This window comes from Daldinia loculata (genome assembly GCF_022478755.1).
Source record: "Daldinia loculata strain CBS 113971 unplaced genomic scaffold F4817scaffold_1, whole genome shotgun sequence".
Taxonomy (NCBI): Eukaryota; Fungi; Ascomycota; class Sordariomycetes; order Xylariales; family Hypoxylaceae; genus Daldinia; species Daldinia loculata.
Window position 1 is genome coordinate 750,805 of NW_026054855.1, and position 14,586 is coordinate 765,390.

The following is a 14,586-nucleotide window of genomic DNA, read 5'->3' on the forward strand; positions in this document are numbered from 1 at the left end:
TGTCAACAGCAAAATAGCACTTATTCCATATAATGTAATTATTAGGGGTGTATATCCGTCTGCATTGTTTGGATTTTCGGATCACTAAATTACAACTTCTATGGATACATCACCATCCACATTGGTGGATCGCCATATTCCCAGTCCAGTAATGCTCTCATCCTACACTGCCAGATATTCATTTTCCTAAACAAGAGTGCTTGAATTAACAGATTGGAATATTCTGCTATTGCCAAGCAGTAGTACTTTCATCCTGCCGTATAGTGGCGTCCTCAGCAGACCAAGTAGTAGTACTATAGTCTTGTATAGTAGTGTAAATCTCGGCTGCCTTGGTGATAATCGTCCCATCCTGCTCAGCAGTGCCCTCATTTTCTGCGTCTGAATTTTCGTCCTCCTCACTGTCGGAATTATTGCTTGATTCATCAGAACAAGTTTCGTAGAAAAAGTCCTCCCACTCTCGTAGCATTTCTCTGGCTTCATTGTAGTCTTCATTGGACAGTAAGCCCTGGACGGCGAAGCGAACAAGCTGTCTCGCAAACCGATAAACTGGTAGATAAGCAAGCCGAATATATCTTGGACCAGCTGCTTGCTCAAAGAGCTGTTTCAGCTGGCGTCCTTCCCGTGTGGGTGGTATGTCATTTGCTGTGCGCTCGTCCTCCTCTTCGTAATCTGACCACGCCCATAGCCAGAGTGGAGGCGTGCAGCACATGAATTGAGGAGCGAAGATGGCGCTGTCCCAGTCTAGAACTGCAGAGATGATCGGTAGCTCAGTATCAGACGTCGGATTCACCAGTATGTTACGCGGCTCCATGTCTAAGTGTGCTAAAGAGATCTGGCAGTCCTCAAACCAACCCTCTTCGGCCAAATCAGAGGTCATCTCGCAGAATTGGTCAAGAAGTTCGGGTCTGATGATGGAATCTGGCCGGGCTTCTAACTCGGCAGCCTTCTGACCCTCGAAGATATCGAAAAGCATCTTACGGATATCTTGGGGTATAGGAGGATCTCGAATATCTCTGGTAATTGTTAGCTCTATACACTATTGTGTCATTGATTCAGGGGATACTTACTCTTCTTCAGGTGGCACCAAAATAGTGGACGTTGCACTCTTGGTGGCTAATAATTCGGAATAAACATGACCAAGTTCCCGTGCGACCCTGCATCGCTCTTCATGGGTAAGGTTTGGATAAGATGATAGCAGGGTTTCTCCCGGGATGCGATTCTGGATCATGTATCTAGAATTGAGCTCATTGTTGTCTGTGTGGTCGAAGCTAATGACCTTTGGGGCCGGAATGTTGCAGCGTTCATGTAAGAATCGTAGAGTACCAACTTGGCTGTCTAATGGCTGATCTGCATCACGGGGAATGCGCAGAATGTATCGGATATCATTATCGGGTTGTTGAGCCGTATGCCGAGACAGGCCGATGATGCGATTAAATCCACCTCCGATCATACGCTCTATAGTGATCTCATCCGCTGTCGCATCGGGCCAGATTTTGTGAAGAGCCAAGTCAAGGACTCGATTTCTAAACGTGACGAATGGTTCCTGCTCGACGTAGAGGACCGATGAAGATACCGACTCGGCATCGGAGTCGCAACTCGAGCACGAGTGTTCGCTATAGGAAGACATCGGAATCGAGCGGTCCGAAATTGATAGGTAGCGTTTGTATGACTTGACGGACCGGTGATCTTGAAGTTAATATGGGGCCGACTCTTGCTTAGATTGATGAACGGAGATGAATGTTAACCCCGGAAAAGGTGATGGAGAAGTTTAAAGGGAGAGGGAAAATTTAAGCAGTTGGGTTTGAAATAGATGAATTAAGTATTTTAAGTTTTTTTTTGTTTTAGAGCTTTATATTAGAAGGTCGTTATGGAGATGATTGTTCTTGTTTAGCTTCTTTTCTACAGAAACAATGGCAACCTTACTTGAGGTTTGTGACAAATTACCTGATTAGCAAACGACCCACCAAATGAATCGACCGTACGTATGGCACTGACAAAGGGTTCCTTAAAAACAGCTCATTGTTCCTATGATAGGATCTTATGGAATAATACTTGAAAGCCAAAGCCAGTGCACCTAAAAGGCTTTGTTTAATTGCCATGACCAATTGTTTAACTATACAAATTGGAAGAAATACATAAAGCTTTGTTATCATGCGATATGTACCTAGCCTTCAGCATATACTGAATACCTAGGTACGTATGTAGCTTCCAGCCTCGGACACAGGATGAAAAACTGCCATGATGATATGATCAATGGTAGCTAGAAAGCCATAGTAACTATTTTAGACATAATCATCTAAATCCTTAGGTTTGAGAGTACCTACGTAGGTACTGATATTCATAATGCGACTCGGATACTCCCGCGAATTATTCACCAAAATAAACCGATGCTGTAACTAATCCCGTTGATTTAATTTGCTCTCCATTCAAACAGCTTAGGAATAAGCTCACTAACAAACAGCGTCTATATACATCTTCGACGGGTGGTAGTACGAAGGTACCTAGTTCTATATGCTCTCGACTCTCCACCTAATAAGTAGCCCGTCACCAAGTTATTATTGAGTGACGTGTCTAAATAATGCCTTCCACATGGTTTGCGCTCGATGAGGATTATTTTCGTGAAATTTCATCAGTTTGCACTCCCATGCATCAACAAATTGCCCAGTCAGCACAGCCAAATTTGGCCATTGTCCCTGAAATCTGATAGGTTGCCAGACCGAGCCACATGTCTCTCGTAAAGTAATTTAGCTTCTTTTCTTTGTAGATAGGCTTGTTTCGACGCTGGGAGAAGCCAGCCACCTACAAACACTTCCTTGCTGAAAAGCGTCCAGCTGTGGACTATGTCGACGTCGCAATAGCCTATTGTTGCTCGACTCAGTTCGTGGTGGCTATTAATATTAAAGATCGCCCGATTACTATCCGAAGGGAGAAAAAGCCAAGCTTTGATGTGCCGTTACAATGGACAAGGGGCACAGAAACTTGGGGAGCGGAATATATGGGCATGGAAGCCCATAATAATACCTTTTGATGCCGTTTCCCGCCAGAGTTGTACGGCAACGCATTGTAACGCTGTGCTGCAATTAGTCGTAGCGATATTACTTGGTGAGCAATTTCGCTCCCGTCTCAAAACCACGTCATTTGTATGTAGGGCAACATTTCTTCATTCTCTCTCGTCAATTATATACAAGGCCTGCGTAGATCACCAGGTGGCCGGTACACAACATGTGTCCACGTAAGACGCTAAACTCGAAGAGAAGCAAGGCATAATCAGAAACTGTGGCGCCGGGATGAGGAGAAGAGCGGAAGAGCGCAAAAGCAGCCTCTCGGTCAACCACCCACGGCTCACATGTGGATCGAATCGTATCGAATCGGGGTTGAAAAATACTAATCCTGTATATACATTTCCTGTACTTGAGACCGCCACTGTATTTGTTGAAAAGAGCGCGCAGTATTGTTGGTGGACGAGTCCGTTTGTCCTTTTTCCCTTCCGTTCTGTAGATTAACTAAAAAGGCATGTTAATTTGGGAAGAGGAACTCGGTACCGGTAACATGATAGTTGATAGTGTTTTGAAGTATGTACCTAGGTTGTGAACTGGGATACAATGTATTTGTAACAATATTCATCTTCCTACGGTTGTGTATTTGCGACGAATTCAAGAACGAATCAAGAAGTTGGACAGGAGGAATGACTGTTGCTGGGATGCTGGGTTGTATTATAGAGTACTTTTGAGGCTGAATTTACTAGAAAAATACAAGGTTATACTAACACACGGATCTCTAACAACCCCTGAATTCCTCCCACCATGAGCCTATCGCTCCTCGTGTTAAGCGGCCTGTTTAGGTACCTAGGTATGCGTGCCTTGTTCCTGCAGCTCTAGCAGTGGTACCTGCATGCGCTACGTAAGAAGACGTCTGACCTGTTATTGTAGTTAACCGAAAGTCGGGTGGCTCTATTTTTTGATTGGTGGATTTCCTTCGCTTGGCAGATTTGTTTGGTAGCCCTCGTAAACATGGCACAATAGGAAACATTAAACACCTTCTCTCTGAACCTTCCCTTCATAGAAGGTTGATAAAGTATATTTAGCATGAAGCATGAGGCTGTCGATAAAGTGAATCTGGAAGGGAATGCTTAGGAATAAGGAGGAAATGTGTTTGAATTTTGTTTGATTCATTATATCAGAAGCTGCTAAGTTGCGCCCGTTCAACTATAATAGCCTTTAGCAGTGAGTGACATGTACCTAACCAACCGCCTAGGAGACGTACCTGCATTAGGAATTGTGGGTACATGTATGTCAGGTAGGTACCTATATGTACGTACATTAGGTAGTTGTCAATTCAATATCGTCCCAAAAGAACCAATAGGAAGCAGCGGGTTTGGCTGACTTTTCGTCTGAACTGGCGGACAGGTGCTTCGTATCTTAGTACTTGGGTACAAACCCGTCAACTTCGAATCGGTTTGCGCTAATCGGATTGACTTTCCAAGAGATCTTTTATAGTGCACAGGACGATACCTGGTACGATTCTTGCCAGTCTTGGCGCTTCGTCCGGCCCTAAATAGCATCTCCTGCAGCTAAAAAGACGCTAACTACCCCAGTTAGCGGCTGGCCAGGAGAGTCTAGCCACTAGAAAGGTGGAAGGAGCTCCTTGTCTTCCCCCCCCTTTGCCCCACAGGCATCCCGATTGCTGGATGAACCTGCAGGTACACACTTACACTCACTCAGTGTTACTTCCTCACAGCCGTCAGCAACATAAAACTCCATCCACGGACCCTTTATCCATTCTTTTCTCACTCAGCACCGTTTTTTCCATCTCGGTTAGAATCACCGCTCTTTTTCTTACCCCCGTACATTCATTTCTCCCTTCGTGTACATTTCCTCTATAAGGTCGCCAGCTCGACCTACTTGCCTCACCTAGCTGTGACTGGCATTGAGTTGATAGTTGCCTACCAACATAGTTACCCTCTGTGTGTTGTCCTCCGTCAAACGTCGCACACTCACGGCCGCAACTACATCCAATATTTATTGTCCAAGGGTGCAACTGATCTCTCATCAAACTCGCATCATTCCTTCTGCGTCTTTGATAGACTGCACGACTTGCTTCCCGTCTCGTCGCCGGTACACCCCAATACGCAGCGCGTACAAACCCCCTTCGACAATTTCATTCATTTCTGACAGTATCATCTGATACGTCTCTTCCCTCCTTTGACTGGACTGCTGGCACCTTAACACTCCTTCAACGGAAATCGTAGCAACAATTCTTGAAAGAAGGATACAGAGCATAACTTACATAGTCAAATTGACTACTTCAAAAATACCATCTAGCACATCATCAACAATCACTACGATCACAAAGATCGCCCAAGATGCACGCCAAGCTTAGCATTTTGGCGCTTGCCGCTGCAGCCTCAGTCCAGGAGGTCTGCGCTGGCCCTATTCATCGCCACAAGCACCCCAAGAAGGAGATCGTATACGCATACACTGACGTCGTCGTCGTTACTGAATGGGTGACCCACACTGTCATTGCTGGTCATAAACCCACTGAAGCGCCAGTCGTTGAGTCTCCCCCAATCGTCGAGGCTCCTGCTGAGGCTCCCTCGGTCGAGAGCCCCGCTCCGGCAGACCCTACCCCCGAGAACCCTCCACCGCCATCGAGCACATCTGCCGAGGCTCCTGCGCCTGAGACTCCCGCTCCAGAGAACCCACCTCCGGAGAGTTCCCCTGTTGAGAGCCCTGCACCTGAGTCTCCTCCAGCGGAGAGTCCTCCTGCCCCAAGCTCTTCTTCTGAGAACCCTCCCCCTCCTCCGAGTTCGTCTGAGGCTCCTCCTCCCCCTCCAACTTCTTCGGAGGCCCCTCCACCTCCCCCGGCTGAGACAAAGCCCCCAGCTGATCCCGAACCACCCGCGTCAACGGAAGCACCTGCTTCCCCGTCGCCTTCTCCTGCTCCCGCAGTCAGCAAGCGAGGTGCCGCGTACAACGACCCGAACCTTGTTAGCGCTATGGTGGGCCAGACTGATAAGATCTCATGGGCATACAACTGGGGATCTGACTCCGGTGGATTACAAGCCAAGATTGCTTACTACCCTATGCTCTGGTCTCCCGCGCCGGACCACTCTAACAACTGGGATGAGAAGGCCGAAGCTGCTATTGCCTCGGGATCCGACAGTCTCCTCAGCTTCAACGAGCCTGATGTCCCTAGTCAGGCCAACATGTCTCCCCAGGATGCTGCGAACGGTCACAAGCAATTCATGAACAAGTATGCTGGCAGGGTCAAGATCAGCTCGCCGGCCATTTCCAGCAGCGAAAATCCGGGCATGGGTATCGACTGGCTTAACCAGTTCTTTAACGCGTGCGGCGGCCAATGCCAAGTTGACTTCTGCGCTGCCCATTGGTACGGACCTGGAGGTGATGACGGTGCGAACCTCTTCCTGGACCACATCAAGAAGGTTCACGACGCTTGCCAGGGCAAACCTATTTGGGTTACCGAGTTCGCGGCAACGGATGGCGACATCGACGAATTCATGAGATCCGTCACCCAGGGACTGGACAGCGACGAGTTTGGTTTCGTCGAGAAGTACTCGTATTTCATGGTGAACCAAGGCAGCCTCATGTCTTCGCCAACGGACTTGAGCTCATTCGGCCGGATCTTCGCAGGTATCTAAGACGATTCCCCTGAGGGATACCATTTCTATTCTTTTATCACTTTTGTTTTAGGTGGGGTTTAGGTTTAGGTTTAGGGGTAAGGGATTTTGCATTGCGAGGGAACACAAAACGTCGGCATTTCACTTCTTTGTACATAATTCGACTGGTTTTTACCCGGTTGAGCCGCTGGATATCCATCTGGATCTGCTTTGCTTTACTAGGCTGTAAACATGCGCGAAAGGATATCTTAGGATCAAGGCAGATTCATGAAGATACGAATAACAACGAATTGAAATTCATTCAAGTATTGTTTTGCAGTAACATAATTGTATTGTCGTCTTGCAGGTGTGATGCATCTTATGGCTGTAATCAACTCTAGCTACCTCATAGTCTAGGTTAAACAATTAAGCTATGCTTTGCTAACGAATGAATTCCTCAACTTAAGTGAATTGTTTAAGACCGTTAATTAAAATATCTCTTCAATTGAGATGTCCAAGTAGAATGTTGGGGAGATTGTGACGTGATTCCAAACTCATAGGGGAACCAGATAGGTATAACCTAGGAAGGATTCTCTACTGTTGGGTTCCCTTCACCCGCGCGATTTATATGCGAACCACTAGACATTACTATAACTACCTACCTTAGGTACCTACCCATACATAACCTTAGCTACCTAACATACCTAACGTATATAACCCCGAGACTATAATATAAACACGGAACCAGGTCATGCGAAATTCTTATAGATAGGTGCAGGTTGCCAACCATGATCTAAGCACCGACTTTCCCCCTCTCTTTCTGTCAATTATGCCGCATATGCTTTTGGTTCCGAATTATGCGAGCGTATCGCGGGTCATCACATAGATCACATGCTTTTTGCCTACTCCCCCCTTTTTTCCTTTCGCTCTGACTGACTGACTGACTGATTGCAATTTTTTTTTTTGGTCTTTCGCGTTTCCAAATTAATTAGATCCAACCCACCCTCTCGCCGTTCTCCCCGCGCCCCTCTTCTTCGGTTTGGATGAGCTCGTGCCATCGCGACCCCGCGTCCCCTCCTTCTTCGAAGTCCAGCTGGCTAATGTAGTACTCGCGCACGCTCCCGCTCCCGCTCCCGCGCGCCGCTGGCCGCGATCGTGATGCTCGTGGTACTGGTGCGGGGCTGTGCGACCTTGACGTTATCGATGTCGACGTCGGCGGCGGCGGTGGCGTGGAGGTCGTGGCGGTAGTGGAGGACCAATTCGTCCGCCGGCCCCGATACCGGCGTATCCGCTCCAGGTCCGCGGCCACCGCTGCCGAGACAGCAGAGGGACCTTCGTGCGTGGGGGTTTGGGTAGAAGTAAGCGATTTGCCTGAATCTCGGCCGTCCGCCCTTGCGTCCGCTCCTGCAGATGGTGGTGGTGGTGGGCTTGTCCAGATGCTGCTGGTTGCTCTCTCGTTCCTAGCTCCATCGCTGATATCGCCCTCTAGGCCGTCGTAGATGATAGGGGTGTGGAAACCATCGTTATCCTCATCGAAGCGCGAGGACCCGGCCTTGTGCTTAGACACGCTGCTCGCACTCACGACGTCGGTCTCGGTCTCGGGCTCGATTTCCCCGAAGATGTGCTCGTACTGCGAGGTACTAGTCGTTTTCAACGGTAGCGAGATGGCGCGTTTCTGGCTGCGCCGACTAGGAAGCGATGGTGTGCGCGGGGGCGGACGATACGTGGCTTGGCTGTCGGGGGGGTTGGAAGTAGGGGAAGAGGAGGCGATGGTATTATTATCGTCGCGTGATATGACCCATTGGATAATCAACGCAGAGAATAGGACTGGTAACTGGTTAGTCGGCTGGTTACTCAAGGTTTGTTATCTTGATCTCTCGCGGACAAGTAGACCAGGGGATACATGCAGCCCGCTCTACGCTGCACGAGTCGAAGCATGCTTGAATAGCAAATAATAATCGCGAGAAAGAAGGGGCTGACTTACTATCCGCATTACAACACGCGAGGAAAATCCAACCAGGCTCACCGTTGAGCACCATAAGAACTATAAGGTTTCTTCAAGCGGTACTCCCCTTAGCTTTTGTTCCCAGGACTTGCACAGTAGTTATGACTCTATAGAAGGGAGTACTTACACTATAGTTGAGGTAGTAGTAAATAGAGCGCCAACGAAGGTCCGTATTGCTGCCAAGCGTAGACCAGGGGGGTTGGCCGGTGCGTTAGAGGCGCCCTTGAGCGAGTAGATATCTAGCAAGTGATGATAGAAGAGTCAGCCAAGACAGCTTATACGCAAAGAAAACCCGACATATGAATATGGAATATGGATCATATAGAAGTCTTACTCCATAGCGGATTCAATAATAGCGCCATGATATAGACCTATTTCGTCCGTTAGCCTTGATCGTTTATGAATGAAGAGGACACTGGTGTAACATACATTTGCCACAGTCTCAAGTGCTATGAGAGGTATCAGAGCCTGTTTCTCCATTCCAATGATACACTGTCCCTTGTTCATTTGCGCTGTACGGCTGTTGAGTGGTGGTCAGTTGAGTAACAAATTCTTCATGCATTACAAGGCTCCTTTTCCAGACTTACTAGATGAAAGTCAAAATACATATAACCGCAAATATAGCTATTGACGAGTAAGCGAGCCTTGTTCTTAGTCAACTGACAATGGGTATAAACTTACTGAGCACACCAAACAAGTTGAAAATGTAGAGCTTAGACTCGACCCGTCGTTTCGTGCCGCCCTGAAGTAGAAACTAATTCGTTTTAGTGAGATGCCAGATCTAATTCAGGAGAAGCAGACCAATTCATGCACATACAGCTTTTTCGACCTGGAAAATATAGATTAACTGCCCAAATAGAAATGTGAGCATAGTGGATTTTTCCAATTAAGAACGGGTTCCATTCTCACAATCTGGTTTCGCGTTAAGTCAATACACGAGCAGAGGAAGGGGAAAGAATTGGACAGACTTTAGTCGTTACATAGAAGAACAAGCACAGCAAAATGGCCGCCGAGCAGACGCCTAAGTTCGAGTCGACGCCTATGCCGTAGTCGACAATACTCGACCCGAACACGAAGGCCCAGGAATCGACATAAATTGCGAAGACCACTAGGGATATGAATGTCCTAAATTAGCTATCCACGTATAACGCTCGGCTGTAGAGCGATGATCTAGGCAGTTGGACGTACATAACGTGACAAGCGATAGACGCGACCATGTCTTTACGGCAAGCGCCCGTTGTGCTATATCTATTATTAGCACACGGATATCCTCCCGTACGAGATGGAATAAGATATCACACGTACTGATGAAGCATGATAGAATAGTAATAGCAGCGAATGATAGGATCACTGCAATAACCGTGCCAGCGAGCGGCCTAGGGGATGGAACCGATAGCGAAGGCGTGCCATCCCTAAATAGCAGAAGCGAAGCCATATCGAGTGTTTTATTCTCGACAGCACGACCTAGTAGACTACCTATATTGAGAATCTCAAAGCTGGAGCGAACGAAAATGGATGATTAGGAAAGGAAACGAGAGGAAAGCGAGCAAAGTAATGACTGGACCTACCGAAGCCAGTCACAAAATGAAAGAAGCAGGACATAGTCCGAGCCAACTGAGCTCACATAAAGTTTAATCTGTTGACCCCAGGGCCGCCATAGCGCTGTTAATAAGGTTGTCGGCTTATCTTAACTTGAGGATCCAAGCCTGCTATAGTTGGCGCGTGCCCATTTGGATGAACTTTCGCGGTCAAACATATGTATGTATGTTGTGCAGATGGAAACAAATGATCTGCCAAGCGAGATACCAATAGCGCCAATAGGGGTCGAACCTAAAACCTCACTTAACAGCTCAAGGAAAACTACCTGGAAGGAAAGCGCGAGGAACACGGTAAGGGGTATTTGAATCCCCGGGGGCAAGGAGCCCCTATTGAAACCTAAAACAATACAACATATTTTCATCCTCGAATCTAACTAACATCTAACACGCCGTCTGAAAGATGAACATTTCTATCCAACCTACCTAAATTGATCTGTCTAAGATCTATTCATTGACATATCTCGATCCTATAAGAACAAGTAACACGACCCTGCTTACTTGCGTGAACGCCACAAGTAGAGTGTTTCCAGCCCCCCGTAGCAGTATTCACATACTACCATTCCCCTACTACCACAGGCTCAGCCGAGCAGAGAAGTAGACGTGTCCCTAAAGCGTGAGACGAGATAAACTTTTACCAAACTTGCCGATTAGCAAGGCTTTAGGGTTTCAAAGCTGAGGCTCTCCCCCACCACTATCACATGAAGGTAGGTTTGGACCTACCCTCCTTTAAAAAGGGGAATGATACCTAATTCCTAGAATCTACTAGTTGTCCGTGTACATTATAGGGGGGTCATGTTTGATCGGATATTATCTAGGTATAGCTGAACACATGATGCTCCCTAAAGGACGTTAGAGCCATTGTAAACCATCTAAGCTACGCCCTACTTAAATAAGAGACGTAATGAGTATGGTTAGAGTATTAGTATCGGTTACAGGATGATCAAGAATATCTATTGCCCCAACAATTGATTCAGAAGTTCACCTTTGGGTCAAGTAGATAGGAATACCAAGTGAGATGGACCATACTCGCTCTTCAATATCATTTGCACGCAAAGCCCAGTTTAAAGAGTAACAAACTTATATATCTGTACTCTCACGGCGTTATCTCGTCGCCGTCCTGCTTCAAATCCATCGCGTCCTTCGCGTAACGCCTGCACAATCCTAGGTTCATCTAGTTGCAAAACTACCCGATAACTCGATAGCCACCAACGCCGGCCAATGCAATCCTCGTATCCTGATACCCAAACTTCCAACATAAGATTTAACGCCGTTCTATCCGAGGTATAACATCTTCCCTCCTCATATCATCACCTCATAACCACATCGAAACCGCGTATTGCATTATTTGTCACACTAAAACAGCTGCAACTGTACACTAATCTATCAAACCAACAATAAAAGGGCTGGGTATACCTAATAAGTGCTAGTGTGAACTCAAGCAGCTTATTGGCTTGTGGGTGGTAGGTCACTCGGGGGGTGAGCTCTCGTACGAATATGAAACTTCTCCCGTAGACGGTCTGACAATTTCGCATGTCGATTTTGGTCCTCGGCCGAACCATTACCAGAACTTGCTCCCTGTGTCTGCCGATACTGTCTAAGGGCCTGAATACGCTCGTCGACAGTAGCATGGCGCAGCCCATTCCAGTCTAGGAGTCGTGACCTCCGTCGCCTTTGCGTCGCGTCTACCTCATCCTCAGGCGGAGGAGCTAGGTGACTGTCAACGGGACCATTGCTCACTGTATCTGGATGAGCTGATGCCAAAGCGCCTTCGCCGTCTTCTTCCTCTTCCTCATGTGGGCGGAGGTCGAGTCGACTAGTTGGATGCTTATTAGTTTCCAAAACATTAGAATACGTTAATTTGGATTACTTACCATAAAGGACAGGTACCAGACACGTTGACCAACCACGGGTCGATACACTGAGGATGAAATTTATGGTCGCAAGGAAGCACTCTCACATCCTGTCCAACAGTAAAATCTTCCGTGCAGATAGAACAGCCAAGGTGATCGTTTTCAGTTGGCCCATTATTAGCCCCGCTATCTTCCGACATGCCAGCGCCTGGGGTTTCAGTGGTGGAATTGGAAATAGCTTTTGCTGCTGCATCTAGGGATGACCCGCCTTGCTCTGCGTTATTTGATGCCAACTCACGCTGCGTTGGAGATGATGAATGTTGTTGCTGGTCTCCCGAAATACTCTCAAGTTCGTTCTCTGGATCCGGTTTTGCGGGCTGAGGATCTCCAAACTTCACGATAGGGAGTGTTTCCAGAACAGCTCGCGCTAAACCCTTTGCTCGGCTCTGTCTTGGTCTTCCGCCATAGCTGGCTCTCGGCCCGTATCTTTCGGGATGACGGTGTGCTCGGACCGCTCCGGTAGCAATGATAATGAGAAATAGCAGAGTAATCAAACCAGTGATACTATATAGAATGCTCATTGCAACTGCCGAGTTGTTCCCACCCTGTGATTGACCGATATCAGAATCTCCATCGGCGTCGGTCCCCGATATTGTCCCACGAATTACGGTAGTCTCGACAGTCTGGTTCTTGATCTCCCAAGCATCCGACTGGTCGGTCATAGTCCAGACAGATTTGAATGAAAGATCGGATCCCTCAAGAGAGCAACATGTCCCCTCAGAAGTGCTAAATAGCAATATAGCCTTTGGCTGCTTAGTCATAACCAAATTCAAGACATCGTCAGGAGTGATGTAGGAGTCGTTGGTAGTCGCATCGCATGATATATAGGCCATAGCGTCTTTGATACTGTCATCAAGTTTATTATAGTTGCTTTGGTCTACAATGACCATACGGCCTTGAACATTGAATGCCTGCCATATATTTCAGCTCTGCTACGTCAATGGAGTGGGATTGAATAATGCTATACCTCCAGAGTATTCTGGTTTGTTTGGTTCAAACCTGCCTCTGCCGTTAAAGGCGCAACCTTGTAATCAATTTGAACAGGACCAGACGCGGAGGTAAGAGTAAGGCCCATAGTGTATGGTTCGTAATAATCGGGAAGGGTTTGCATCGGACTCGTAGTAGCTACCTCGGCGGATACGATGGAAATGATGCAAGTGAGATACAAGAGAAGGCATACCGCACTGGCGGAACTGGCGACGGTCGACATCGCCATATTGAGTCTCTTGTTGGCTTTCGCACGATCGGCCAGCCGTTGCGGAATAAAGCGGAAAAGAGAGGAATAGACGGAACCAGGCCGGTAAGAAGCAGGAAGAAATCCAACAAGTGCGTTGGCTCCTGTATGAGGACGGCCCTATTTAGCGCCACACACGCAGAGCTGGTGTCGCATCTCAGCAAGGTTTATGCTCACTAGAGTCAAGCATAAAACTATACGATTCTTCTTCGAGCTCGGCGATGCTTCTCTATCTTCTCGATTGATAATAAGCGCTCGGTACTACGGGTATCGTGGAAGGATCGGGTATAATCGACAATGCTGGCGGCAATGCGCTTTGTTTTGGATCGTTTGTCGGACGGCACACATGGGAAGTCGAGGGATAATGTTCAGGTTGTATGAGTACGTGTTGATGGTTTGACTTGGAGAATAGCGAGCGGGTGGGATGTGGGGAAAAGGCGGTTTCCGACCGTGTGCAGCATATGCATTGCACCTAACGGATTCGACGGCATTGGAATGCCAAGATCGGAGTGACGGCTAGTCGCAACTCCCTAGGTTAAGCCGCAACGACACTAGTCCGGCCTTGTTTTGTAACATGCTATTACCTGTAGGTCATCCTTTCCCTTAGGTTGCGTAACACTAATAACTACCTATGTTCTTGACGTAATTGGTAATCAGTTCAATATGTCTAAAAGGACTTCGTTACATATAGTCTCTTATGTTTATTAATCGAAGGTCTTCTATCTACTATCTAATAAGTACCGCTACTGTTGCCATGTAGTTTATCATACGTATATGGACATTTCGAGACGAGCATTGTTTTGGCACCATCTTTATTTTAAAGCAAAGCCAGCTTGGCACGGTTAACAATAGTAGGATTCTCCGGTGCACAGCCATTTGAATACGTAAACGGACATGATGGATTACTATGATTACTATACTTACGCGCAATCACAACGTGATTTGAACTTTGGTATTTGTTACCACCCTATAGATTGAGGCTTATAGAATGCTTGCAATCTAACATAACTATTGTATCATAGATGCCTTGTTACTGAGTTGGCTGTCTTGCATGAGATATCAAGCCTCATCTAGAATATGCATATCTAAATGCGGAAATTCGGCTATCTGTTACGCCCCCGCTATGCTAACCAGGTTACTTGGTATCTCATACCTAGTTCGTATTCTGGGGTAGATTTGAGGAGAAGCGCGGGAATTACTAGTTCGCTTAGCTTCAGTCTCTC

At 47.2% G+C, this 14,586-nt stretch overlaps 4 protein-coding genes across 4 annotated transcripts; 1 reads left to right on the top strand and 3 right to left on the bottom strand.

Annotated features, from left to right (window-relative positions):
• Positions 1 to 41: 41 nt before the first annotated feature.
• On the bottom strand, positions 42 to 1,637 carry F4817DRAFT_322513 (kinase-like domain-containing protein). Its single transcript, XM_049301401.1, has 2 exons — positions 1,068 to 1,637; positions 42 to 1,013 (listed from the first exon to the last, which is right to left on the bottom strand). The coding sequence occupies exons 1-2, from the start codon at positions 1,625 to 1,627 to the stop codon at positions 227 to 229; spliced, it is 1,347 nt and encodes a 448-aa protein (XP_049163933.1). The 5' UTR covers positions 1,628 to 1,637; the 3' UTR covers positions 42 to 226.
• A 3,569-nt stretch (positions 1,638 to 5,206) lies between these two features.
• F4817DRAFT_7689 (glycosyl hydrolase catalytic core-domain-containing protein) lies at positions 5,207 to 7,294 on the top strand. The gene has a single exon (XM_049307874.1). The coding sequence runs from the start codon at positions 5,363 to 5,365 to the stop codon at positions 6,656 to 6,658; it is 1,296 nt and encodes a 431-aa protein (XP_049163934.1). The 5' UTR covers positions 5,207 to 5,362; the 3' UTR covers positions 6,659 to 7,294.
• A 1-nt stretch (position 7,295) lies between these two features.
• F4817DRAFT_363098 (uncharacterized protein) lies at positions 7,296 to 10,056 on the bottom strand (the record flags this gene model as incomplete). The annotated part of the gene is made up of 11 exons (XM_049306608.1): positions 7,296 to 8,443; positions 8,601 to 8,671; positions 8,749 to 8,860; positions 8,956 to 8,992; positions 9,051 to 9,141; positions 9,209 to 9,245; positions 9,303 to 9,375; positions 9,439 to 9,468; positions 9,590 to 9,729; positions 9,810 to 9,863; positions 9,927 to 10,056. The coding sequence occupies 11 exons, from the start codon at positions 10,054 to 10,056 to the stop codon at positions 7,605 to 7,607; spliced, it is 1,614 nt and encodes a 537-aa protein (XP_049163935.1). The 3' UTR covers positions 7,296 to 7,604.
• Positions 10,057 to 11,009: 953 nt separating this feature from the next.
• On the bottom strand, positions 11,010 to 13,790 carry F4817DRAFT_322518 (uncharacterized protein). The gene is made up of 3 exons (XM_049301402.1): positions 13,097 to 13,790; positions 12,091 to 13,040; positions 11,010 to 12,032 (listed from the first exon to the last, which is right to left on the bottom strand). Exons 1-3 carry the CDS (start codon positions 13,343 to 13,345, stop codon positions 11,663 to 11,665), a joined length of 1,569 nt encoding a protein of 522 aa, XP_049163936.1. The 5' UTR covers positions 13,346 to 13,790; the 3' UTR covers positions 11,010 to 11,662.
• Positions 13,791 to 14,586: the final 796 nt, after the last annotated feature.